General features: G+C 46.3%; 1 protein-coding gene across 1 annotated transcript in view; it reads left to right on the forward strand.

Annotated features, from left to right (window-relative positions):
* PHACTR3 (phosphatase and actin regulator 3) overlaps positions 1-27306 on the forward strand; it is a 160491-nt gene that overhangs the window by 93143 nt on the left and 40042 nt on the right. Inside the window, exon 8 of the mRNA XM_077116784.1 lies at positions 10684-10837. Coding sequence (XP_076972899.1) covers positions 10684-10837 — 154 coding nt within the window. The remainder of the gene's footprint in view (positions 1-10683; positions 10838-27306) is intronic.

Below are 27306 nucleotides of genomic sequence, written 5' to 3' on the forward strand. Positions count from 1 at the left end.
TAAAATGTTAACTCTGATATTTATTCCCTGAGGTGTCTTTCCTTGGGTTTGTATCCAGCTGGTAGTATGACAGAGATTTTCTTGTGTTTTTGGAGCTAACAAAAGCAAGCAAACTTTAACAAAAAACACCTTTCACCGTCTTTGCAAATTGCTTTTGCATTGGGTGGTGCCCCCCCTCAGTGTTTAAACCTCTTATCAGGCAGGTCAGCCCAAGGTGGATGCAAAGTACAGGGTCCTCCCTGCCTTTTCTGGGCTCATGTCTTGTCCTGGCCTGGTGCTTGCTAGTGGCCTTAGGAGTTCCCCTGTTTATTGGAGTTTGAATGTTCCCCTCTACTTCCCTGGAAACAGACCTTCTCCCTCTCCCAGATGTTCACAGCAGGACTTAAAGCAGCAAGCTTTTGCCCAAGACTACCTGACCCAATTTGTTTCTTAAACTGCTTTTCTCAAGCTGCTTTTGATCGGAGGGCAAATTCTGGGAGAAGGGCACGCCGGAGAGGAGTCTCCCAAGTGAGTCTTCACCAGCCAGAACAAAGCCAGGGTAGCACAAAGCGAGTGCTGGTGCCAGACTGCCCTGGGGAGGTAAACAGGGGGCCAGAAACCACATCTATAGCTTCTTCCATGGCTCCTGAAAGCTGCACTTTCTTGACTGGGCACCCGCCCAGCCCTTTAGCTGTCCTTCAGTTGTCCTTTGTACTGTCTTTAAGTCTCCTCTTCTGCCTTTGTCCGGAGTGGGTTGAAACAGTGGCCGCCCTCAGAGCCGGGCCCCCAGTGACCCAAAGTAGTGATCATTGATCGGACAGCGCTCCACCCCCACCCACCCCCACCCACTCTTGGGGAACTAGGTTTTTATGTCCCTCTCTGGCACAAGCAAGCTCTGCCAGGGGCTGCACCCCTGCTGCCTTTCATTAGCATGGGGGATGGGTGGCCATAACCTCCATGGAGAGAGCAGTTTATCAGCCTCTTCCACCTGCTTTGCCTTGCATGCTACAGTGTGCTCCTGGACCCCCGAGTTTCCAAGAAGTTCATTCAGACAGTTGCTGTCTGGTGAGTAGTTGTTTTGATGGAGGTACTGATTCCTGGACCTTTCAATTTCTGCTCTCCTCCCCAAATTCCTCCTCGGTACGGTTACTTTTAATTTGGGAGTTGAGGCAGGTTTTCACTGCAGAGTCCTCCTGTGGGGTGAAATTGGGTTCTGCCTATTGGGCTCCCTATGTGAAATCCCACTTACTTTCCGGGCTCCAGCTCAGACTTCCTCCCAAGGGCCCTCCCTGATCCTCACGCTCTCGTCCTCGTGTGCCTTGCTCCATATGACTGAGCAGACATCTCCTGACTTTGCATGTGATAGAAATGAACGCAGAGACATCGTCATGGATGAGCTCACCAGATTTGTTTATTTCCATTGGGTGAAAATGTTTCATGCTCCTATAATAGCTGTTTTTAGGGAAGATGCGCCACAAACAAATGATTAGGATTTGTTGTGAGGATGCACACATGAGAACAATGCCCCATCCGCCAGATGATTGTAGTTGCCCGACTCTGAGCTCAGCTGGTGCGCGCACTGCCCCATCTCCTCTCTGCTGAGTACGTGGGAGGGTCTTCTAGGTGGACGCCTTAGACAACTGAGAAAAAATTAAGGGCTAAGAGGGTGGAGCCTGCAGGCAGGCCCAGGAGTAGATACTGGTCCTGTCACTTAATCTTTCATGTCAATGGAAAAGCTGGAGCTCAGCTTTCCATGTGCTGGGTTTGAGTTGCCTGAGAGAGAGCCAAGTGGAGATGTCAGGAAGGAAGCTGAAAGCCTGGGTTGGAGGGAGAGGCTGTGTCATCTGCAGCCAGCTCTTAATGTTGTAGGACAGGAGGTCAGGTTGGGGCATAGGGAGGCAGAGGGAGAAGAGGTTGGAGGAGACAGGAGACAACACTGGACGGGGGTGGGCAGGCTGCTGTGGTGACCTGGAAGGCGAGAGAAGACAGCCCTCCAAAAAGACGGCGTGATGGACTGCATCAGAGGCCTCCATGGGCTCTAGTAGGATGGGCCTTGAGTTCTCCATGTGCCTCCTTTGCTGCATGGGGTACAAGTGGAGCTGGCTGCCAGGCCGGGCTGGGATTGTCCTGAGTTGCAGGGTCTCCAGGTCAGATGTGCAGGGTGTGGGAAGCTGCCCCCGCAGGGACTGTGGGAGCCCCAACCCTGCCCATCAGCGACTGTTGAGGCCCCTCTGGTGTCAGGGCCTGTCCCATCTCCTAAGCTCTACCTGTCTGCTGTGCCTGGGAAAATGCCTCCGTGTTTGCTGGGGTTGGGTTGGACCTGGCAGCCTCAGGTTTTCCATTAATTTAATTTATTTTCTAAAGCCTATGCATTGGCACATTCGCTTTGTGCCAATAAACAACTCCGGAGTATATTGAGTGGGGCTGGAAGTCTTGCACTTGGAAAGACAATATTCTTTTTCGATAAATGCCTCCTGGGAAGCAGGCTTTTCACACGGGTGACCCCGCAAGGGGGCTCTTCCCTAGGAGCCGTTGGATGGGTCAAGGGCCTTCGAAAGAGATCCAGCCCCCTTGTGTTGTTGCCAAGGGCTTCCAGGCAGGTCAAGATTACAGCAGAGGGGCGAGCAGGGGATGGGGCTAGCAAGAAAAAATGTTCTTACCAAGATCCTGCTGCTCTCCCTGAATTCCCGTTCCCTGGGCTGCTGTTGGTTAATTTCCAGATTTTGGAAAAAGTTGATTCTGGCAGTTTTTGCCACTTTTCTCATTGCTTTTATGGAACAGAGAATTTCCAGACGCCTTACTATGCCATTTTTGTTGACAGCACTCACCAATATTTAAGAAGTCATTTTTATACAAGGAATCTATATTTATGATAAATATATATATATAATACTAAAAACAATATGAATAAGAAAATTATCAATTTCTGACTTTTCTTTGCTGATTTATAATAAGAATATATATATTTATGAAGTTGGACATGCATATATTTCTATGTATACTGTGTATACTTTTCTATAGTGACTTTCCTTAGCAATATACCATGAGTGTATTTTTGCCACTCCATAATTTACACACCACATTTTTAATAGGTACACGATATTCAGGGTAGCCGCACTGTGATTTGTTTAACAAGCCCCTCTTATTGGACACTGAATTATATTTAGTGTCGTATTTTCATAAATAATGCTGGCATGCACATCTTTTTTACATTTATTCTTTCTTTATGTGCCAACCCTGCAAGTTTTGACAGGTGTACTTCTAGAAGGAGCACTGCTGGGTGAAAGGATAGAAAGAGAAAACAATTCTCACTTTAAACTACTTTATTTTCTGGAAATTCCATGTCTGACTTGTAAGACGCCTGCTACAACCACCTGATTGGGGAAAGGCAGTCACTCCATACATTTTCGCTGTGGTGCTTCCGAATGTCACACTTAAAGAGCCAGGTGTGGCAAGCATGTGAGAATTACTTGTTGCTAGCACTTAGAGCTCACATGGAGTGAATTCTCCTTTCCATCGAGGAATATCTGATGACGGGGTCTTTTTCTCATTCAAGAGCAAATATGATTAAAGTTTGTAATGACATGCCTGAGACATTTGCAGTAGACTTAAGGACGTTCTTTATCAAAAGCTAAAACTGATTAAACCACATTCAGTGCAGCTTTATGGCAAAGCACATTCTAATTCTCTGAAAATGGCAGTCCCTCTTTGCCATGTATTAGACCCTTGACATTCACAAAGGATTTGTCCCGAGACCTTTGAGACGCCCTAAATTCATGAATTGCCACTCGAGCTTTCAATTTCCCCCATAAAATGCAGCAAAGACCAACTAAAAAATGTATGCGGCTCCTCCAGGTCTTTTATGGTTCTATAAATTTATAAAGCTATTAAAACAAATTTGGCTGGAGTCCTTGCTGAAATGGCTTCAGAGTTATTATGTTGCTTATTCTCTATAAAGCACAAGGCAAGCAAGTTCTCATTAGAGATGCAAGGCTCAGCTGAGCTCAGCTCTATATGCTACTATATCCCTAGCACACTGTTAAACTTGGGTTCTTACTTTGTGTTCCCGTCACCCACTGCAGGAGCTGACCCTCTTTGGGAGCCCATTTTTCTTAAAGTTTGTCTCCATCTATGGAAGTGACTGTGTAAGATGATGGTTTGAGCCCACAGGATGTAAATCCATGCCCTAGTAGAACTGCAAAGGACTACACTATATTATACTTTATACTTGCAAACAGTCAGTACAGTATCTGCAGTTGCCAGGGGTAGCTGGGGACTCAGCTATTCAGAAAGCTCATTAGACAACCCCCACACCCCTCCTTTTCCTAGCCCAGGTGAAGGCACTTCCTAGCTGGAAACACATGGTTCTTCTCCTCTTACATTTCAACATCTCAACATTCTCCTCCTGCATTTGTTTCCTAGGGCTGCTGAAGCTGGGTGACTTAAAACACTAGAAATGTTCTCTCTCTCGGTCCAGGAGAATGGAAATCTGAAATGAAAGTGTTGGCAGGGTAGCTCCTTCTGGACACTATGGGGGTGAATCTCCTGTGCCTCGCTCCTAGCTTCTGGGAATTGCTGGCTTCCTTGGTGTTTCCTGCTTATAGATGCATTGCTCCATCTCTGCCTCCAGTGGCATATAGCCTTCTTCCCTGGGTGTGTGTCTCAGGAGTTCCCTCCTCTTCCTAAAGGCCCACCCTAAGCCTGCATGACCTCATCTTAACTAATTACTTTTACAAGAAGCCTGCTGGCTAATAGGGCTGCGTCCTGAGATTCTGAGTAGATGTGAACTCAGGGGACACTGTTCAATTTGGGATACCACCCTAGGATCATATTCGTGTTGGATTTCACCCACTGCAGGTGTGTTTGACTCGGCCCCACACTGTCCAAAGTAGATGGATATTTTTTCCAGATTTTGAGTTTTTCTTGAAAAACTTAGATTTGGCAACCCTGGATCCACGTTCTTTTGTGAAAGTGACCAGGCAGAGGTGTCAGGGTTGAACAGGGACTGCCCTCCTCTTTTCTGCTCCCCATCCCAGGCAAGCCGTGCCTTCCCCAGTCTGCCACAGTCCCCACCACTCCCTACTGAACCCTTCACTTCTTCCCATGCCTCACCTGGCTCCCACACACCCTTGGTTCTCATCCTGGGAACATCTGGCATGCGTGGGGTCATTTTTTTTTTATTATTTTTTTTATTGATTAAATAAAAGAAACAAACAAGAAAACAAGAAACAAACAAACATTCCCAACACATACACTCAGCAATTCACAATATCATCACATAGTTGCATATTCATCATCATGATCATTTCCCAGAACATTAGCATCAATTCAGAAAAAGAAACAAAAAGACAACAGAAAAATATAACAAAAAAAATTATACATACCATACCCCTTACTGATCCCTTTCATTGATCACTAGCATTTCAAACTAAATCTATTTTAACATTTGTTCCCCGTATTATTTATTTTTATTCCATATGTTCCTCTCATCTGTTGACAAGGTAGATAAAAGAAGCATCAGACACAAGGTTTTCACAATCACACAGTCACACTGTGAAAGCTCTATCATTATACATTCATCTTCAAGAAACATGGAACACAGCTCTACATTTTCAGGCAGTTCCCTCCAGCCTCTCCATTACATCTTGGATAACAAGGTGATATCTACCTAATGCATAAGAATAACCTCCAGGATAACCTCTCGACTCTGTTTGGAATCTCTCAGCCATTGACACTTTGTCTCATTTCACTCTTCCCCCTTTTGGTCGAGAAGGTTTTCTCAATCTCTTGATGCTAGATCTCAGCTCATTCTAGAGTTTTTCTCAATCCCTTGATGCTGAATCTCAGCTCATTCTGGGATTTCTGTTCCACGCTGCCAGGAAGATCCACACCCCTGAGAGTGATGTCCCACGTAGACAGGGGGAGGGTGGTGAGTCTGCTTGCTGTGTTGGCTGGAGAGAGAGGCCACATCTGAGCAACAAAAGAGGTTCTCTTGGGGGTGACTCTTAGGCTTAATTTTAAGTAGGCTTGACCTATCCCCTGTGGGGTTAAGTTTCATATGAACAAACCCCAAGACTGGGGGCTCAGCCTATAGCTTTGGTTGTCCACACTGCTTGTGAGAATATCAAGAATTCAACTTGGGGAAGTTGAGTTTTCCCCCCGTTCTCACTGTTCTCCAAAGGGGACTTTGCAAATACTTTTCCACTCACTGATCAAATCACTCTGGGATTCATCAGGGCATCACCTGGGCAAACCAACAAAATCTCATGTCCTATACGAAGTTCCATGTACTTAAGGTGGTCAATCAACCATCTACATAAGTTATATTAGGAGATGCACTAGTCAAAGTATAGATTTGTACCAAATAAACATTTTTTGCTTTAGTCTCACACATTAGTTGAAATTTTAAAATGTTAAGTATCATCTATTTTCAGCACATTACAGTAATGACATTCTTTTGTTCTTCCTCATGCAAAAACATTTTTTAAATTTGTACATTTAGTCACTATCATTATACACTCTAGGCATTCCTAGATTACACCATCTCAATCTTTATCGTCTATCTTTCTTTGTGATTTCATTTATGCCCCAGCCCTCCTCCCTCTATCATTCTCATATGCAGCTTCATTCAGTGTTTTAACATAATTGTATTACAGTTAGGTAATATTGTGCGTCCATTTCTGAGTTTTTATATTCAGTCCTGTTGCACAATCTGTATCCCTTCAGCTCCAATTACCCAATATCTTACCCTATTTCTATCTCCTGATGGTCTCTGTTACCAAGGAAATATTCCAAGTTTATTCACTAATGTCAGTTCATATCAGTGAGACCGTACAGTATTTGTCCTTTTGTTTCTGGCTAATCACACTCAACATAATGTCCTTAAGGTCCATTCATATTGTTACATACTTCATAACTTTATTCTGTCGTACAGATGCATAATATTCCATCTTATGTAAATGTCACAGATTGTTTAGTTAACTGTCTGTTGATGGACATTTTGACTGTTTCCATCTCTTGGTAATTGTTAGTAATGCTGCTATAAACTTTGGTGTGTAAATGTCCATTTGTGTCCTTGGCCTCGTGTCCTTTGAGTAGAGACAGCATATAGATGGGTCTTGTTTTTTAATCCATTCTGCCAGACTATGCCTTTTGATTGGAGAGTTTAATCCATTAACATTCAGTGTTATTACTGCATGGGTAGTACTTTCTTCTACTATTTTGCCTTCTGGATTTTATATGTCATGTCTAATTTTCCTTCTTTTTACCTTTACTCATAGTATTCCTTTCTACACTCTTCTCCACACCTCTCTCTTCTGTCTTCATATCTGTCTCTAGTGTTCCCTTTAGTATTTCTTGCAGAGCTGGTCTCTTGGTCACAAATTCTCTCAGTGACTTTTTGTCTGAAAATGTTTTAATTTTTCCCTCATTTTTGAAAGACAATTTTGCTGGATATAGAATTCTTGGTTGGCAGTTTTTCTCTTTTAGTAATTTAAATATATCTGTTCTGGTTTGCTAGCTGCTGGAATGCAACACACCAGAGACGAATTGGCTTTTAATAAAAGGGGATTTATTTTGTTGGTTCTTCAGAGGAAAGGCAACTAACTTTCCACTGAGGTTCTTTCTTACGTGGAAGGCACAAGATGGTCTCTGCTGGTCTTCTCTCCACCCCTGGGTTCCAACAACTTTCCCCGGGGTGACTTCTTTCTGCATCTCCAAAGGCCTGGGCTGAGCTGCTAGTGCTGAGATGAGGAATGCCGAGCTGCTTAGCTGTGCTACGTTGTGATCTCTCATTTAAGCACCAGCCAATTAAGTCAAATGTCACTCATTGCAGCAGACACGCCTCCTAGCCGACTGCAGATGTAATTAGCAACAGATGAGGTTCACGTACCATTGGCTTATGTCCGCAGCAACAAGACTAGGTATGCTCACCTGGCCAAGTTGACAACTGAATCTAACTGACACAATATCATTCCACTATCTTCTTGCCTCCATGGTTTCTGCTGAGAGATCTGCACATAGTCTTACTGGGCTTCCCTTGTATGTGATGGATTGCTTTTCTCTTGCTGCTTTCAAGATCCTCTCTTTCTCTTTGACCTCTGACATTCTGATTATTAAATGTCTTGGAGTATGTCTATTTGGATCTATTCTCTTTGGGGTACGCTGCACTTCTTGGATCTGTAATTTTAAGTCTTTCAAAAGAGTTGGGAAATTTTCAGTGATAATTTCCTCCATTAGTTTTTCTCCTCCTTTTCCCTTCTCTTCTCCTTCTGGGACACCCACAACACGTATATTCGTGTGCTTCATATTGTCTTTCAATTCCCTGAGTCCCTGCTCATATTTTTCCATTTTTTTTCCTATAGTTTCCGTTTCTTGTCAGATTTCAGATGTTCCGTCCTCCAGTTCAGAAATCCTATGTTCTGTCTCTTGAAATCTACCATTGTAGGTTTCCATTGTTTTTTTCATCTCTTCTACTGTGTCTTTCATTCCCATAAGTTCTGTGATTTGTTTTTTCAGACTTTCAGTTTCTTCTTTTTGTTCTTTCTTTGCCTTCTTTATATCCTCCCTCAATTCATTGATCTGGTTTTTGATGAGGTTTTCCATGTCTGTTCGTACATTCTGAATTAATTGTTTCAGCTCCTGTATGTCATTTGAATTGTTGGTTTGTTCCTTTGACTGGGCCATATCTTCAATTTTCCTAGTGTGATTTGTTATTTTTTGCTGGCATCTAGGCATTTAATTATCTTAATTGGTTTATTCTGGAGATTGCTTTCACTTCTTTTATCTAGGGTTTTCTTGCTGGATGAATTTGTTGTCTATCTGTTCTTTGACATTCCATTCAGCTTTATCTGGACCTTTAGCTTAAGTTTTGTTTAACAGAGGAGAATTTTTCAGTTCTTGTTTTCTTGTTTCTTGCCCTGCTTGTGTGGTGCCTTTCCCCCACACACAGTTAGGAGGGTCTACTTAGATATTATATACCCCAGCCGGATTTTCCCAGACCAAACTGGCCTCCTATCAGGAGGAAAGAGTCACCTGCATCGGTTTTCCCTGAGGGTGAGACCGAGCAGGTTGAAAGACTTTCCTGTGAAGTCTCTGGACTCTGTTTTTCTTATCCTGCCCAGTATGTGGCACTTGTGCAGGTCCCACCAGCATATGATGATGCGGTACCTTTAACTTTGGCAGACTCTCCCTGCTGGGGGCGTGGTGGAGACAGAGGAGAGGTTGTAGGCTGGTTTTAATGGCTTCAAATTACCAAGCCCTGGTGTCTGAATTCCTTGAGGGAGGGATTCTTACCTGAGATGGGCTTCACCCCTCCCCTGGGGAAGGCATAGGCTCCAGACAAGCCCCCAGAAGAGCTCACTTCTGCCTATGCCTGGGGCAGTTGCAGCCTGAAAAGTCCTGCCGCTGTATCCAGAGGCAGTCAAGCCTTTGTAGATACACAGTCACAAAAACCTCTGTTTCTTTCTTTTTTTTCCCCCTTTTTCTGCCAGTCCTGCCCCCTTGGCGCTGGGGCAAAAATGAGCAACCTCCGCTTTGATCAGGTTCACCTAATTTGGGGCCCTATTTTTAGTAGTCAGAATTTGTTAATTAGTTCCACAATTGGCATTTGATTGTGCCCAGTCCCTGCTGCTGGTAAAGTCCTTTCCTTTCCCCTCTGCGAAGCGGCCTGTGGGGAAGGGGTGCTGGCCGCTGCAGCTTTGGGAACTCACGGTTCTGGGGGGGCTCGCAGCCGGTCCAGACTGGGGTACGCTGTGTGTCTGGTCACTGACGTGGCCCCAGGTGCTGTTCTGTACTGTATCTGGTTATTTAGTAGTTGTTCTGGAGGACGAACTAAAATGCGCACGTTGTTAAGCCGCCATCTTGATGCGTGGGGTCATTTTGATTGTTGCAGGACATGTATAGGTCAGAAAAGCAAGCCTCCACCCAGTGGGCCCTAGACCAGCCTGCTGTTGGCCCATGCGGCAACACTCATTGATAACCTACCATGTCACACTCTTCAGGAGGGAGGGACATGGTGTGACCAGGCTCTTGTTGAGCCAGTCTAGTGGGGGCGGCAGATGATAGACTAACACATAAGAAACACATCCAGTGGGGGCGGGATTGAAAGAGGGTGATGGGTGGTGTCTGGAGGCTCCTTGGGGTATCTTTGAGCAGACGCCATTCAAGCTGGGCTGTGCAGTTTGGGTGAGCCCAGCCCTGGGGTGGTCTGGGCAGAAAGAGACCCTGAGGTGGGTGTTCTAGGGACTGGCCAGAGAGCCGCGTGGTCAGAGTGCAGCAGCAGTGTGGAGGGGGATGTGCTAGATGGGGGTGGGGGGGGGGCGGGGAGGGGCCAGCATGGGTGAAGGGACTGCGTGATTTATGGTCCAAATGGGCACTTTCGAAAGTGCAAGAGAGCCCATAGGCAGCCACTCGGGAACAGGTGCCATTCAGGAGTTCCCCAGCAGCCAAGGAACACGTGGCACAGGGCTGGGGGCCTCTGTGAGCAGAGATGGGGCTTTGCTCCCCCCTGCATTGCACCACTCCACCTGGAGGGCACCGCAGGTGACAGGTGAGCGTCCAGGTGTGCAGACACTTGGTTCCGGCTCCCATCTCTCCCGTCCAGATTGCTTTCCCTGATGGGTGGGTTAGATTTGCGAATCTGTGCCATGCTGAGTTCCGCGTGTTTTCTCCCTTCTCTCCTCTTCTGCTCAATGGCTCTCTTAGGAACGCTGCCGAGGAAATGCAAGAAGGAGCTCCTGGCAGTGAAGCTGCGGAACCGGCCGAGCAAGCAGGAATTGGAGGACCGGAATATTTTCCCCAGGAGGACTGACGAGGAGAGACAGGAAATCCGGCAGCAGATTGAACTGAAACTCTCCAAGTAAGTGGCTGCAGGCATGTGCAAGGCTGGGCTGGGCTGCTCCTCCCCATGGCGTCACCCCAGGGCGCGCCCACTCAGCGGGTGCTTCAGGGTTTCTTGAGTGTGGCACCATTGATGCTTGGGCTGAGTGGTTCTCTGTTGTGGGGCTGTCCTGTCTGTGGCAGGGTGTTGACTAGTGTCCCTGGGCTCTGCATGTTATCCCCACCCCCCACCCCATGATAGTCAAAGTGTCCTGGATGTCCCCTGGGTGAGAATCACTGGTGCGTGGCAGCCAGGCAAGGCACATGAAGAAGTGAAGGGGCAGTAGGGAGTGACGGGGACTACGGCAGACCAGGGAGGTCACGCCTTGCCTGGGATGGGTAGAGCAGGAAAGAGGGGGGCAGTCCCTGTTCACCCTGACTCCTCTGCCTGGTCACTTTCACAAAAGAATGCGGATCCAGGGTTGCCGAAGCATCCAGGTTTTCTCAAGAAAAACTCAAAATCTGAAAAAAAAAATCCACGTACTTTGGGCAATGGATCTGGCTGTGACCCCTGAGCTGCCAGTGAGCGGCTGCTGTATGCGCCCTGGGAGTTCCCTAGGGCTGCTGGTTGGGTGCCCACGCCAGAGGCCAGCTCTGTCCAGGTCAGGGCAGAATAGACCTGCCATGTCTTGGTGACTGGGCCCTGCTGGGATCTAATCATCCTGCCCGGAGGCTGATGATGGATGGGAGGTGAAGATGTCAAGGGGGGTGTGCTGCAGTGGACGGGGCAGTTCTTGAACCCCTGGAGGAGTTATGGGGTGCAGTGGGGAGAATGCTGGCCCCTGGGCCGGGGCAGAGAAAGTCTCGGCTTGGTGCTGCTAGGCCTTTAAGAGGAGAAGGCCCTGGAACCTTCAACAGACGGTTCTCCAGTTAGAACGTCATGACATTGTCTTGAACTTACCGTATTTAACAATCTTTAGAAAGAGATGTTTTTAGGCACAGCTACTAATTAGCAAACACCCTGTATTCATAACCGAACTTAAGAAATAGCATTTAGCAAATAAAATACAAACGTACCTCATGGCTCCAGGCCCCTGCACCTCCCCAGAGGTAACCACCAGCCTCAGTTGAGAGTTTTATCACCCCCCATGCATGCTTTTATTCTTTTCTATCCCTAACACTATATAAATTCATTTCAGATGTGTATGAACCTTAAAGAAGCATGACGTCTGCTCTCTTTCACTTTCCTTTCATCCTTCAGACCCCCTTCTTTTTTTTTGAGACTTACCTATGTTGATACTTTTTTTCCTAATTAGCTCTTTTTCACTGACACGTAATGTTCCATTCTCTATGCGTTCACCAGTTCCTGGACATTTAGTTCTTTTTTCCCCTTCCATTTTTTGGCCTTGACACCAACACTAAAATGAATGGTCTCATGCATTTGTCCTTAAGTGAAAGCTTCTCCAGGGTCTGTACCAAAAGGGGAACTGAGCACAGAGCATGCCTTTGTCACGTTAGCAGCTGTTGCCATATTTCTCTGCAAAGTTGGGGGCCTGTTGACGTTTCTCCCCACCGTCATAAAAGCCCCTGTGGCTTGGCCTCAATGCGAATGCGTCAGGCTTTCATTGTCACAAGGTTTGGTTTTCACTTTTCTCTAATTTCCGGTGAGCTGGAACTTATCTTTTTTTTTTTTTTTCCAGTGCCTAATTGGTGTTTTGGTTTCTTCTATTCTTGTGCTTTCCTGCAGTTTTATTTATCTTGATGATTTTTAGGAATTCACCTTTTAGATTGTGACTCTTAATCCTTTGTAGGTTTTATGAGTTATAGAGTTCCTTTCCCTGGTGGTAGCCGACCTCTTCATTTTGCTAATGATTTCTTTTGATGTGCACAAATTTTAATTTTAAAGGTCATCAGATTGCCTAATGGCAAACTTTTTTTGTGAAGGACCAAATAGTAAATATTTTTGGCTTTGCAGGCCAGCCTTTTCTACTATAAATACTTAACCCTGGCCCATTGTCTATGCCTGTTTTTGTAAATAAAGTTTTATTGGAACACAGCCAGGCCCATTCATTGGTTTCTTGCCTGTGGTTGCTTTTGTACTATTGTGGCAATGTTTGTTGATCGTTGGTACACTTTATGGTTCGTATTATTTGTGTCATGATTGAAAAATCCTCCCTACCCCGAGGTCAAAAATTATATATTTACTCATATTATTTCTGCAGTTTTCATCTAATTCTGCCCCTTGATAATGGTTTTCTAGTTACTGGACATACTGGGTTCTCTTTCAAAATAAAGTGTTAAGTGAGTTGATTTAAAGACAAAGTAATAAGTAAATGATAAGTAAAAGAAACCAGGACAAAAATTAGTGCAATGATGTTCAAGGAAGGGAAGTGGGGGACCCACCCCTGAATGCAGATACAGGGGTGGAGGGATAAAGGTGGAGCTGCAGGAAAATCACATTACAGGGCCTTGAAGGTCACTCTCACTAAGTGACCATATACCAAATCCCAGTCCCAGGGCTGAGATTTATTCTATTACTCACCAAGTCTGAAAAGCTAATTTTAAACCTTGGGCTAGAATGAGTAGCTTCCTAAAAATTCGTCACCATGTTTAAAAACTGAAAAGCAATCCCAGAATGAGACACAGAGTGTATGCACAGCAGTTGAGAAATTGTATCCTGGGGGTCAGGGGGCGCCTTCCAGACAGGCCCAGTTTGTTTTCCCCTGAAGAACTGGTTTAATTGAATCCCTTTGTCTTTGTACTGCCTCCTTTAAGAGATTCTCTTGCCATCTCTTGCTGAATAATTCAGCTCCTCGTTGCCATGGCAACTTGCCCTCCTCCGGATCCTGAAGCTCAGTGGGTGTATTTGTTTAGCTTTATTATTTTGTTTTATCTCCAGGCCCTGAATATTTTATCTTTTAGGTGCTCTGGGGGTAGCTCTGGACCAAGGGTCACCGTTTGCTTAACTCTCCTACCCCGGCTCTGTGCACACACTGCGTCTTAGTCCTGGCCCTTGGCTGCAGAGTACGTCTTCTTTGGAGGAGGAGAGAGCTCTGCAATGCCCCCCCCATCCCCCTGTCTCCCCTGGAGCTCTGTTTACCCTTAACGTGCACATGAATTGCAGAGCGTGAGTGGCCCACCCCAGCAGGCGTGTTCTGGAAACAGAGCCTTCCACGTCAACCCTGCCCGCGGGCACCCTGAGAGAGCCGCTGCTAACGAAGCTGCCGGCAGCTTTCCTTCCTGAGTGCAGGAAGTTGTGCTGACTTTCCCTTGTTTAATTTAATCCTCACAGCAGCCTGATAAAGTGGACGCGGATGATGGGCAGGGAGAGGCCTCGGCCACAGAGCTGGGGGTAGGGGAACACCGGCATCGGCTGGGACACCAGGGCAGCTCAGGGCAGCCCCATGCCGTTGTCCCCATTTATCTTCCTAACAGATTTGCCTTTTCTCTACTGGTTTGCCTTTGCTTGGGGTGTGTTCAGAAAATCAGCACACCTGGGTACCCGCAGGGGCTTGTTGGGGTGTGGGACAGCAGGAGATGGTACAAAATGTCACCCGATGGCAGGGCAGTGGGAGGTAGAGCGGCCAGCAGGGGTCTCAGAAAGAGGCTGTGGCCCCTGAGGGCTGGGGAGCCAGACGGTGGACCCGTCACCGTCCCTGCCCTGGCCGCCGTCCCTGTCCTAACCGCTGTCCCTGCCCCAGCCGCAGCGCCTCTGTCCCTAGGTCTGTGACATGGAGGCAGGGTTGGTGCCTTGCCCTCCTCCTTTGGAAGAGTCCAGGTGGGACCTGGAAAGTGGCACCCAGTGGGTGATGAGGGGGGTTCAGGGCTGCCGTGGGGGTGGCCAGATGGGCGCCCTCCTGGGCTGGGGGTGAAGGCGCCCAGTGGGCTTGCAGGAGTTGTCAAGGGCTCGGCGGTGTCAGCCTCTCTTAGCCCCCGGCTGGGGTCCAGCTTGTGGCAATGGCCTTGCGGACGCTTGTCCTCCCTGTTCGTGACTGTGGCGTCATTTTGCCCGCAGATGGAGGAGCTGGGCAGGCCCACTCCTGAGTCAAGCACAAGGCACCCGTTAAATCTCCCCCTTGAGGCGTCTGCTGCTCAGGGTGTGTGGGAAAAGCTGATTAATGTTCAATAGCCTCCTTGGGCTGGTACTTAGCATGTTAACACAGTATTTAAATGATTTTCAAGCCAGTCCCCTTGTACATTTCGTCCTGTGTCCAGAACAGGCTGCTCCTGCTTGACGCCTCCAGGAGAACACAAGTTGCCGGGAAGGGAAGTGCAGGGCTCTGCTGCTCCCCGCCTTGTGCTCACCCCAAGCCTGCAGGGATCTTAAGGAGAACATTTGATACCCTCAGGCATAGGGATGGAAATTGGCCAGTTTATCCCAGGGAGCACGGGACACAAAGCATCAAATGTTCTTTCTGCTGAAGCTGCAGAGGAGTGCTGGGGCATGCTCCAATTTCCTGGTTCTGTGGACCCAGAGATTTCGAAGATGCAGAAATTTTGCCTTTTATCTGGGCTTATCAGACAGACCAGTTAGCTACTTTTAATTGCCCTGAAAGGAAACACTTCTTTCTGAAGTGTTGTACTTGTTTGCAGGGCATGGGGCCTGCAGAAAGAAAGGCAGCTGTTGATAAATATCTGATGCTTGAGGGCCATTCCCCCACGCCCTGCCCCCCAGCTTGCAGTGTCCTGGGTGGGCGCCCAGTGCATCCTTCGTGAATTAAATCCAGGCTCACAGGTGTTGTCCAAGGTGAGATGCAGAGACGGTCGTTGTTGCTGTGCCATTGGGAGCTACGTGGGTCCTTTGAGCCCCTGGGATTGGTACTGTTAAGGGTCCTGTTTTTCACCGCTGGCTCCCAGCAGTGGGGTCACATGCTCACTCCCGCACAGCTGAGGAGTGACGCAGGAGAAGGTGTGGTAGGAAATGGTTCATCACGTCTACCTCAGTTCCCACACCTCGCTGTACATCCAAATCACCGGGGGATCTTCCTGAGAACATGAATCCTGGGCCCTATCCAGTTCTCTGCTTAGGAATCTGTCTTTTAACAGAGCCTCCCTACCCCTAGCATAACACTGCCACCTTATGCTACGCTGTGTTCCCTTCCTCAGGCCCCTTAAAAAAGGGCTCTCTGGTGCTTCAGGACCAGATAAGCTCGTTCCTGCTTAACAGCTGATCTGGTGGCATCTTAAGGACAATGCTTATTCTGTACTGAATTGTTTCCCTTTGTGTTTTGGCCACCAGGAAGCTCACAGCCAAGTGTGCAGCTGTCTGCGGCAGCTGTGTTGTATCATGCAGAGTGCATCTGTGTTTTTAACCTTCTGTTTGATCTTTGTTTCAGTTTCCTCATCTCTTCATTCGATCTGTAAGGGAGGGTGTATGTTTCTATAAACACTTTCAAATCCATTCTAAGTTTTTTTTCAACTTTTTATTTTGAAATACTTTCAGAATTACAGGAAAGCTACCAAAATAGTACAAGTGCCGTACAAAGAACGCCAACAACCCCCTACCCACTGCACCCTGAAATCCACCGATTCTAACACTTTGCCACATTTGCCCTTTCTTTCTTTTCTTTTCTTTTGTTTCTTCCTCCCTCCCTCCCTTCCTTTCTTTCGCCTGTCAGTCAATCCATTTTCTGGATACTTTAGTGAAGTATTCAAGGAGCATCTGTACATCAGGCTCTTTGAATACTCAACACTGCCATGTATGTTTTCTAAGAACAAGAGCGTTCACTCATGTAACCACCTTAAGTGTAGGTATCAAGTTTAAGAAATTTAACATTGGTGTAAAGTTTGCGGTTTATATTCCAATTTTTTCATATGTTCCCATAGTTTCCTTTAGAACCTTTTCTCCTTACCTTGCTACATCCCAGGATCATGCATTGCATTTAATTGTCATTTTCTCTTTAGCTAGCTTCACAATGTAAACTGAAATCTCAATCTTGCATGGTGTCTGCCGTTAAAGTGAGGGCATTGATTGGAAAGGAGAGGGACCCTGAAAAATGGAATGGTGACATATGGATTGATAATGATGTCAGAGGAGAGGTTGAAACCCTAGACCATGCTGAGTCTTCTCTAGATAACCCTGTAATATTCTGCCCTGAGGACATAGCTGCCCCACCTCCAGCCTGTTCTAAAGAATTGGCCACCCAACCTCCACCTGAAGGGATTAGCCCTGGAGTGATTAATCCTGTTTCACCAGAAGAAACTGCAAATGAATGCCCTGAAGCAAATGACTTGGAAGATACTTCTCATTCTTTTCATGACCCACCCCCACCACTCCTCATTTCTTCCAGGTCTATAACTAGACTAAAGTCCCAACAGGCCCCTAAAGGTGATGTACAAAGTATCACACATGAGGAGGTACATTATACTCCAAAAGAACTGTGTGGGTTTTCCAATTGATATAGACAGAAATCAGAGGAATATGTGTGGCAATGGATTTTAAGGGTGTGGGATACTGGTAGGAGGAATATAAGACTGGATCAGGCTGAATTTATTGATATGGGCCCACTAAGCAGAGATTCTGCAACCAATGTTATAGCTTGAGAGGTTAGAAAAGGCATTAACAGTTTGTTTGGATGGTTGGTTGAAACATAGATCAAAAGGTGGCCGACATTACCTGAGGTTGAAATGCCAGAACTGCCCTGGTATAATGTAGATGACGGGATCCAGAGGCTTAGAGAGATTGGAATGTTAGAGTGGATTTATCAGGCAAGGCCTGCTCTTACACCCCAGGAATGTCCGGAGGATGTACCTTTTACCAGAATTGTGAGAAATAAATTTGTGAGACTAGCACCACATCCCTGAAGAGCTCTGTAGTTGCACTTCTCTATAGGCCAGATAATACTGTGGGAACTGCTGTCGCTGAGCTGGAATCCTTAAAAACAATTGGGATGACTGGATCCCAAGTTGGCAGAAGCCAGGTGGCAGCACTTAATCGCCAAAGACAAGGTGGATGAGGCTATTATAATAGACAGCAGACTCAAAGAAGGAGTCAAAATAATCTGACTCATAGAGACTTGTGGCATTGGCTAGTAAATCATGGGGAACTTAGAAATACAACAGATGGACAGTCTACTAAATGCTTGTTTGAGCTGTATAAACAAGAATTCTAGGTCAAATGAACAGAAGTCTAATTTGAATTACAAAAACAGAGAGTCACGGCCCCTAAATCAATTTCCAGACTTGAGACAGTTAACAGATCCAGAGCCCCTTGAATGAGGGGGAGGCAGGTCCCTTTGGGGAAGGACCTGTTACCCTACCACAAATTTATACTGTTAATCTTCCTCCAAGCCTTCCCCAAGGAGACTGATGGCCTTTTAACAGGGTTACTGTGCACTGGGGAAAAGGAAATGATGAGATATTTGGGGATTATCAGACACTGGTTCAGAAGTGACGTTAATTCCAGGGGACCCAAAACGTCACTCTGGTCCACCAGTCAGAGTGGGGGCTTATGGAGGTCAGGTGATTGATGGAGTTTTAGCTCATGTCTGTCTCACAGTGGGTCCAGTGGGCCCCTGGACACATTCTATAGTTATTTCCCCAGTTCTAGAAGGCATGAATGGAATAACATACTGAGTATGCTGGTTTGAAAGGGTGTATGTCCCCTACAAAAGCCATAGTTTAATCTAAATCCCATTTCATAAAGGCAGAATAATCTCTATTCAGTACTGTATGTTTGAAACTGTAATCATATCATCTCCCTGGAGATGTGATTTAATCAAGAGTGGTTGTTAAGCTGGATTAGGTGACGACATGTCTCCACCCATTTGGGTGGGTCTTGATAAGTTTCTGGAGTCCTATAAAAGAGGAAATATTTTGGAGAATGAGAGATTCAGAGAGAGCAGAGAATGCTGCAGCACCATGAAGTAGAGAGTCCAGCCAGAAACCTTTGGAGATGAAGAAGGAAAATGCCTCCAGGGGAGCTTCCTGAAGCAGGAAGCCAGGAGAAGAAGCTAGCAGATGATGTCGTGTTCACCATGTGCCCTTCCAGATGAGAGAGGAACCCTGACTGTGTTCACCATATGCTTTTCCAGATGAGAGAGAAACTCTGACTGTATTTGCCGTGTGCCTTCTCAGCTGAGAGAGAAACCCTGAACTTCATCAGCCTTCCTGAACCAAGGTATCTTTCCCTGGATGCCTTAGATTGGACATTTCTATAGACTTGTTGTAACTGGGACATTTTCTTGGCCTTAGAACTGTAAACTAGCAACTTATTAAATTCCCCTTTTTAAAAGCCATTCTGTTTCTGATATATTGCATTCTTGCAGCTAGCAAACTAGAACACTGAGCAATTGGCAGAATCCCCACACTGGCTCTTTAACTCATGCAGTGTGGGCTATTATGGTGGGAAAGGCCAAGTGGAAGCCACTGGAACTGCCCTTACCTAGCAAAATGGTAAATCAGAAGTAATTCTGGATTCCTGGAGGGATTGCAGAGATTACTGCCACTCTTAAGGACTTAAAGGATGCAGGGGTGGTGATTCCCACCACATCCCCATTCAACTCTCCTATTTGGTCTATACAGAAAACAGATGGGTCTTGGAGAATGACAGTGGATTATCATAAGCTCAACCAGGTGGTAATTCCAATTGCAGCTGCTGTTCTGGATGTGGTGTCATTGCTTGAGCAAATCAATTCATCCCCTGGTACCTGGTATGCAGCTATTGATCTGGCAAATGCTTTTTTCTCAATAGCTGTTAGTAAGGACCACCAGAAACAGTTTGCTTTCAGCTGGGAAGGCCAGCAATATACTTTCACTGTCCTACCTCAGGGGTATATCAACTCTCCAATCCTACATCATAATCTTGTCTGCAGGGAACTTGATCATTTCTCCCTCCCACAAGACATCACACTGGTCCATTATATTGATGATATCATGTTGATTGGACATAGTGAGCAAGAAGTAGCAACTACTCTAGACTTACTGGTAAGGCATTTGCGTGTCAGAGAATGAGAGATAAATCCAACAAAAATACAGGGGCCTTCCACCTCAGTGAAATTTCTAGGTGTCCAATGGTGTGGGTCATGTCGAGATATCCCTTCTAAGGTGAAGTATAAGTTGCTGCATCAGGCCTCTCTTACGATCAAAAAAGAGGCACAATGCCTATTGGTCCTTTTGGATTTTGGCGACAACATATTCCTCATTTGGGTGTGCTACTCTGGCCCATTTATTGAGTGATTGGAAAAGCTGTTAATTTTGAGTGGGGACCTTAACAAGAGGAGGCTCTGCGACAGTCCAGGCTGCTATACAAGCTGCTCTGACACTTGGGCCATATGATCCAGCAGGTCCAATGGTGCTGGAAGTGTCAGTGGCAAATAGAGATGCTGTCTGGAGCCTTTGGCAGACTCCTATAGGAGGATCACAACTCAGATCCTTAGGATTTTGGAGCAAAGCCTTACCATCTGCTGCAGATAACTACTCTCCTTTTGAGAAACAGCTTTTGGCCTGCTGCTGGGCCTTGGTAAAGACTGAACACTTAACCATGGGCCACCAAGTTGCCATGAGACCTGAGTTGCCTATCATGAGTTGGGTGTTGTCTGACCCACCAAACCATAAAGTTGGGCGTGCACAGCAGCACTCCATCATAAAATGGAAATGGTATATATGAGATTGGGCCAGAGCAGGTCCTGAAGGCACAAGTAAGTTACATAGGAAGTGGGCCAAACACCCATGGTCTCCACTCCTGCCACATTGCCTTCTCTTTCCCAGACCAGAGTTATGGCCTCTTGGGGAGTTCCTTACAGTGAATTGACTGAGGAAGAGAAAACTTGGGCCTGGTTTACAGATGGTTCAGCACGATATGCAGGTACCACCTGAAAGTGAACAGTTGCAGCACTCCACCCCCTTTCTGGGGTGTCCTTGAAGGACAGTAGTGAGGGAAAATCATCCCAGTGGGCAGAACTTTGAGCTGTGCACCTGGTTGTTCATTTTGCTTTTAAGGAGAACTGACCAGAGGTACATTTATATACTGACTCATGGACTGTTGCTGATGGCTTGGCTGCAAGGTCAGGGACTTGGAAAGACCATAATGGGAAAATTGGTGACAAAGAGGTCTGGGGAAGAGATATGTGGAAAGACTTTTCTGAGTGGGCTAAAAACATGAAGATATTTGTGTCTCAGGTGAATGCACAACAGAGGGTGACTTCAGCAGAGAAAGGTTTTAATAATCAAGTGGATAAGATGACCCGTTCTGTGGATACCAGTCAGCTTCTTTCCCCAGCAACTCCTGTTATTGCCCAATAGGCTCATGAACAAAGTGGTCATGGTGGTAGGGATGGAGGTTATGCATGGGCTCAGCAACATGGACTTCCACTCACCAAGGCTGACCTGGCTACAACCACTGCTGAATGCCCAATCTGCCAGTGGCAGAGACCCACACTCAGCCCCTGATATGGCACCATTCCCCGAGGTGACCAGCCAGCTACATGGTGGCAGGTTGATTACATTGGACCACTCCCTTCATGGAAGGGGCAACGATTTGTTCTAACTTGAATAGACACATACTCTGGATATGGGTTTGCTTTCCCTGCACGCAATGCTTCTGCCAAAACTACCATCCGTGGGCTTACAGAATGCCTTATCCATCATCATGTCTTCCACACAGCATTGCTTCTGATCAAGGAACACACTTCACAGCAAATGAAGTGTGGGAATGGGCACATGCTCATGGAATTCTCTGGTTTTACCATGTTTCCCATCATCCAGAGGCAGCTGGATTGATATAACGATGGAATGGCCTTTTGAAAACTCAATTACAGTGCCAACTAGGTGGCAATACCTTGAAGGGTTGGAGTAATGTTCTCCAGGAAGCTGTGTATGCTCTGAATCAGCATCCACTGTATGGTGCTGTTTCTCCCATAGCCAGGATCCATGGGTCCAGGAACCAAGGGGTGGAAATGGGAGTGGCACCACTCACTATTACCCCTAGTGATCCACTAGGAAAATTTTTGCTTCCTGTCCCTGTGACCTTGAGCTCTGCTGGTCTACAGGTTTTAGTTCTAAAAGGAGGAGTGCTTCCACTAGAAGGAACAACAATGATTCCATTGAACTGGAATCTAAGACTACCACCTGGTCACTTTGGGCTACTCATACCTCTGGATCAGCAAGCCAAGAAGGGGATTATGTTACTGGTTGGGGTGATTGACCCTGACTATCAGGGGGAATTAGGACTCCAACTATACAATGGAGGTACAGAAGAGTTTTCCTGGAATATAGCAGATCCCCTGGGGCATCTTTTATTACTACCATGCCCAGTGATTAAAATCAATGGAAACCTGCAACAACCCAATCCAGGCATGTCTGCCAATGGGTCTGAAACTTCAGGAATGAAGGTTTGGGTCATCCCACTAGGCAAAGAACCATGGCCAGCTGAAGTGCTTGCTGAGGGTAAAGGGAACATGGAATGGGTAGTGGAAGAAGGTAATGATCAATATGAACTACAACCATGTAATCAGTTATAGAAACATCAGTTATAATGCTGTTTTGTTTATGTTATAGTATTTAAGTTGTAAGATATCAAGTTTAAGAATGAATATTACCCAGGGACTAGCACCCTATTCTGGGGAGATTTAATTGGGTTTCATATGCCGGACAGTTGAGTATTGTTAGGTGAGGAAATAATGTGTCTTTTATTGTTTTCTATTTAGAAATTAGGTATGGTTTAAGGTGATGTGTATAGCTGCTTAGTTGACAAGGGGTGGACTGTCATGGTCAGGTTCATGTGTCAACTTGGCCAGGTGGTGATACCCATTCGTCTGGTTGGGAAAGTGCTGGCCTGTCTGTTGCTATGAGGACATTTCATAGAATTAAATCATGATCACTTTGGCTGCATCCACAGCTGATTCCATTTGTAATCAGCCAAGGGGAGTGTCTTCTGCAATGAGTGATGCTTAATCTAATCACTTTTAATGAGGTCTCAGAAGAGATAGGCTTTCTTCCTGCTTCGGCTGGCAAGCCTGTCCTGTGGAGTTCATCCAGACCCTCCATTGGAGTTGTCAGCTTCGCAGTCTGCCCTGTGGATTTTGGACTCTATGCTCCCACAGTTACGTGAGACACTCTTACAAATTCTATATCTACAGATATTTCCTGCTGATTCTGTTTCTCTAGAGAACTCTAATACACTGCTCAAGAGGATTAATCACATTCACATGTTGCAGTGCCCTCAGCACCTTCCTTACTAAAACTTTCCCAGCTCCCCCAAACAGAAACCCTATACCCATTATGCGTTAACTCCCCATCCCCTAACCCTCACCCCTGACAACTTGTTCTCTAACTTGTGTCTCTCTGAGGTTGCATATTCTTCAATTTTTTTCTTTCCATCACCATGGGTTTAAGATTAACATTTTACTCTAAAAGTCTCGTTTGCTTTGGTACCAACTTAACTACAATAGTATATACAAACCATGTTCCTATACCCCCCCATACCCAACCTTTAATTAGTTCTTTTCACAAACCGTATGCTTATGCATTATGAGTCCCAAAACACTGATTTCTCCTTACATTTGTACATCTGCTTTTTAGATACTGTAGGCAGTAAAAAAAAAACGTAGAGTTATAAACCAAAAATACAATAGTACTGGCTCTTATATTTATGAATGTCACTATCTTCGCTGGAGATCTGTATTTCTTCATGTGTATTGGCCTTTCCTTTCTACCTGCAGGACTGTCTTTGGCATCTTTTGGAGGGTGAGTCTAGTGGTGATGGACTCCCTCAGCTTTTGATTATCTGGGAATATATTAATTTCTCCCTCATTTAAAAAAATTTTTAGTTATGATACATAACCACATACAAACACAAATGTTCTTATCATATGATCATTCTGTTTGTGTTATATAATCAATAGCTCACACCATCATCACATATTGTATATTCATCATCATGATTATTTCTTAGAACATCTGCATCAATTCAGAAAAAGCAATAAAAAGAAAAACAGGAAAAAATTCATACATACCATACTTCTTACCTCTTCCCTTCACCGATCACCAGCATTTCAATCTACTAAATTTATTTTAACATTTGTTCCTCCTATTATTTATTTATTTTTAATCCATATGTTTTACTTGTGTCGAGAAGGTAGACAAAAGGAGCATCAGACACAAGGCTCTCACAACCACACAGTCACACTGCAACAGCCATATCATCATGCAGTTATCTTCAAGAAACATGGCCACCAGAGCACAGCTCCACATTTTCAGGCAGTTTCCTCCAGCCTCTCCATGATACCTTAACTAAAGAGATGATATCTATTTGATGCGTAAGAATAACCTCCAGGATAACCTCTCAACTCTGTTTGGAATCTCTCAGCCATTGACACTTTCTCCCTCATATTTGAAAGACGGTTTTCTGGATATGGAATTCTTGGTTGACAAATGTTTGCTTTCAGCAGTTTAAGTGTTTTATCTCACTGCCTTCCTGCTTCTGTAGTTTCTGGTGAGAAATTGGCCTTTCCTCTTATGGAAGCTCCCTTGTATGCCACATGTGGCTTCTCTCCTGTGGTGTTTGGAATTCTCTGTCTTTGGCATTGGATTTGATTATAACAGGCACAGGGTGGGTGTATTTGGGTTTATTCTGCTTGAAGTTCATTGAGCCTCATGAATGTGTATATTCGTGTCTTTTGTTAAACTTGGAAAGGTTTTAGCCATTCTTTCTTAGATTTCCTCTCCTTGTGAGCCCCCCACGATGCATGTTGGGGACTGCTTGATGAGGTCCCTCCAGTCCTCAGGGCTGATCACTTTTTCTTCACTTTTCTGATTTCAGTGGTCTCTTTTTCAAGTTCTCTGATTTTTGCTTCTGCCAGCTCCAGTAAGCTGTTGATCCATTCCAAATTTTTAATATAAAAATGTAAGTAAAAATATATAGTTTTCATGGAGGCCTTCTTAGCATGAGAGAGATTTTTCCACTTAGTGTCATGTCCGAATGGCTTTCCATATTGCTAGGTGGTTATTTGAATGTTCATTTTAATGGTGGTTTAATATCTAGGGAGTAGATAGATGTGCCAATTGGTTTTCTCCCACCCTCAATAGACTTTATCTTGCCTTAGGATGTTTACTTTCAAATAAAACAACAATGATTATTTTCTCATGTCAGCTTTTTTCTTCGGAATATTTACATGAGAGCAAGTTCCAGAAATGTCAAAGAAAGGAGGAAAGAAAGATGCAATAAATTAGACAATGTCATTATTCAAGAGTGAAGATAAGTTGTCAAGAAATACAGTCAGATCCCACCAGATCGGGGGAAAAAAGTTGGAATGTACAGTTCAGGAAAAGCAGGGCCAAAATGTGTAAACAAATAGATATATTTCAACTTCACTGGTAACTATAGATATAAAAATTACACGACTGTAGGGGGCCTTTTGGCCCCAATTAAGTTTGCAATGAAAAATTTAAATAGTACCACCCAGATGGGGTGAGGCTGCATTTACACACTTGCATCCCTACTGGCAATCGTGGGGGAACATGTGACCGGAAGATAATTTTGCTGAACGCATAAAGAGGCAGGGTAATTATTTGTATGTGTTAGCTCAGCATTCCATTTCTGGAAGCTTCTTTTGGAGAATTTAGAAGGAAAAAAAAGAAACAAGGACAAGAATGCCATCATTTCCTTTAAGTCCAGAGGAAAAGGGTGATTCTTGCGCTTGGCTAGCCAGCAGCTTCTGGTCTGCCCTGAAGGGGTTTGCTGAGGCCGTGCTGGGAGCAGGAGGGTGGACCAGTTGGCTTCTCTGGTTCTTGGTCCTGAGACCCTGGAGAGCCATACATAACCGTGTCTATGCCTGACCGTATTTAGGGGGCTTCCTTGAGGGGAGACCCGGGCCCCAACACTTCCTGCAAACTGCCCAGCCTAATCCCCCCACCCCTCACCCCCGAACAAGCCAGTGAGGCCAGTGTCGTTGTCACCCCCATTTGAGGCAGTGCGGTGGCCCCAGGTGAGCCAGCTCCCACATGGTGAGTTAGTGGCAACATGGGGAGCAGGGGCTCCACCTTCAGGGCTGTGCTGCTGGGGGCATGCTGTTGACCCCCGGGCCTCCCTCCCTGCTCTGTGGCGTGGCACTTCCAGCAACCCCAGCACCCCCAGCTGTCCCTTTGGCGACGGCTGGAGAGCACGCTGGCCACCTGCCACTTCAGGCCTTGCCAGGGACAGAGCGTTACTGCAGCACGTCCTGGTGCTTCCACGCCCGTCTCTGCTGTCCCTGCAAGCATTCGGGAGCTGAGCAGGCTGCGGCGTGACAGCGAGTTCGGACACCCTCTCTCCTCCAGGTGTGCGTTGGCCAGGCAGGTCTGTCGTGGGTCCTGGAGACGAGGTACAACGCGCTGGATGTGGAGGCAGTGTCCCCTGGAGGCTGCCTGGAAATCCACGACGCCAGGCCCACCCGGGGGTGGGGGAGGCACGGGGCCCCCACCCCAACGGAGACCTTGTTCCACTCTCGGTTTGCACCTGCTGTGGACAAAGACACTCAGTTCCGTGGAAATGTCCTTTGGTGAGTTGCAGACAAGTGGAAATGAGGAGGCCTGTTGATGACCAGAGCTGCATTAGCAGATCACGACACAGAGTCCGCGGCTGCGGCCTCCCCCTGGATTGGCCCTTTGCTCTCTGCCAGGTGCTCTGCTGATGGCTTTGCTACTCTCGCAGCCACACCGGCCAGGTACGCTCAACACCACTCAACGGAGGGAAAACCAGGGACAGGGGGTGAGTTGCATTTCCCAGGTCTTACTACTGGTGAACTGCAAAGCCAGATGGAAGGTTCCAGAACCTTTGCTCCTAACCACTAAGCCTCACTGCCTGATTCTTCAGCGTCAACTCTCATTGTGGACACATGTGGGAAGCTGCAGGTGTACCATGGCTAAAGTCAGTTTCGGGTGAATGTCAGCGTGGAAGAGGTGGCGGTTAACGTCTGCAGGAGCTGAGCTGAGCCCTCTGATACCGACACTAGCAGCCCCGGAGCCCTGCTCTGTGCGCCTCACTGTGGGGTGCACATGTCACCTTGCTGATCCCAGTGACACCCTCTGATCCCCGCGTGGCAGCCCGAGCTAAGGAATGGACCCACGCCATGCTGCTAGGACAGGGCCTGCCCCCCAGCTACCACTTACTACCTGTTGCTGCATAAAACAACTATTATTGCCATCCTTAAAAGTTCTTACAAATTTTGCCTCTATTCCGTGGCACACGCATGCGTGCTGTGATATGAGGTAATGTTTTAAATGACCTCCAGGGAAAGGGGGGTACTGTGGGGATCAGGCCTGATTTTATCCTGAGGCCAAGTGCCCTCGCATGTCTCCTGAGGCACGCACCCCAATTACAGACTCAGGGCCGGTGACGTGCAGGTGCCGGGGTGCAGGGGCGAAAAGACGTGCTCACAGGGGTGTCAGGAAATCACTGCTGTGTAATAAGATAGTCACAAAGGTAGGCGTGTATGCCAGTCGTGGGGCTGGGGAGTCTGGGATGAGTTGCTCTGAATAATAGGCCAAGCAGAGATCAACTTCCAGAGGGAACATCAGTGCAGCGTCCTCTGA

Source organism: Tamandua tetradactyla, chromosome 1, assembly GCF_023851605.1.
Source record: "Tamandua tetradactyla isolate mTamTet1 chromosome 1, mTamTet1.pri, whole genome shotgun sequence".
NCBI classification, from domain to species: domain Eukaryota; kingdom Metazoa; phylum Chordata; class Mammalia; order Pilosa; family Myrmecophagidae; genus Tamandua; species Tamandua tetradactyla.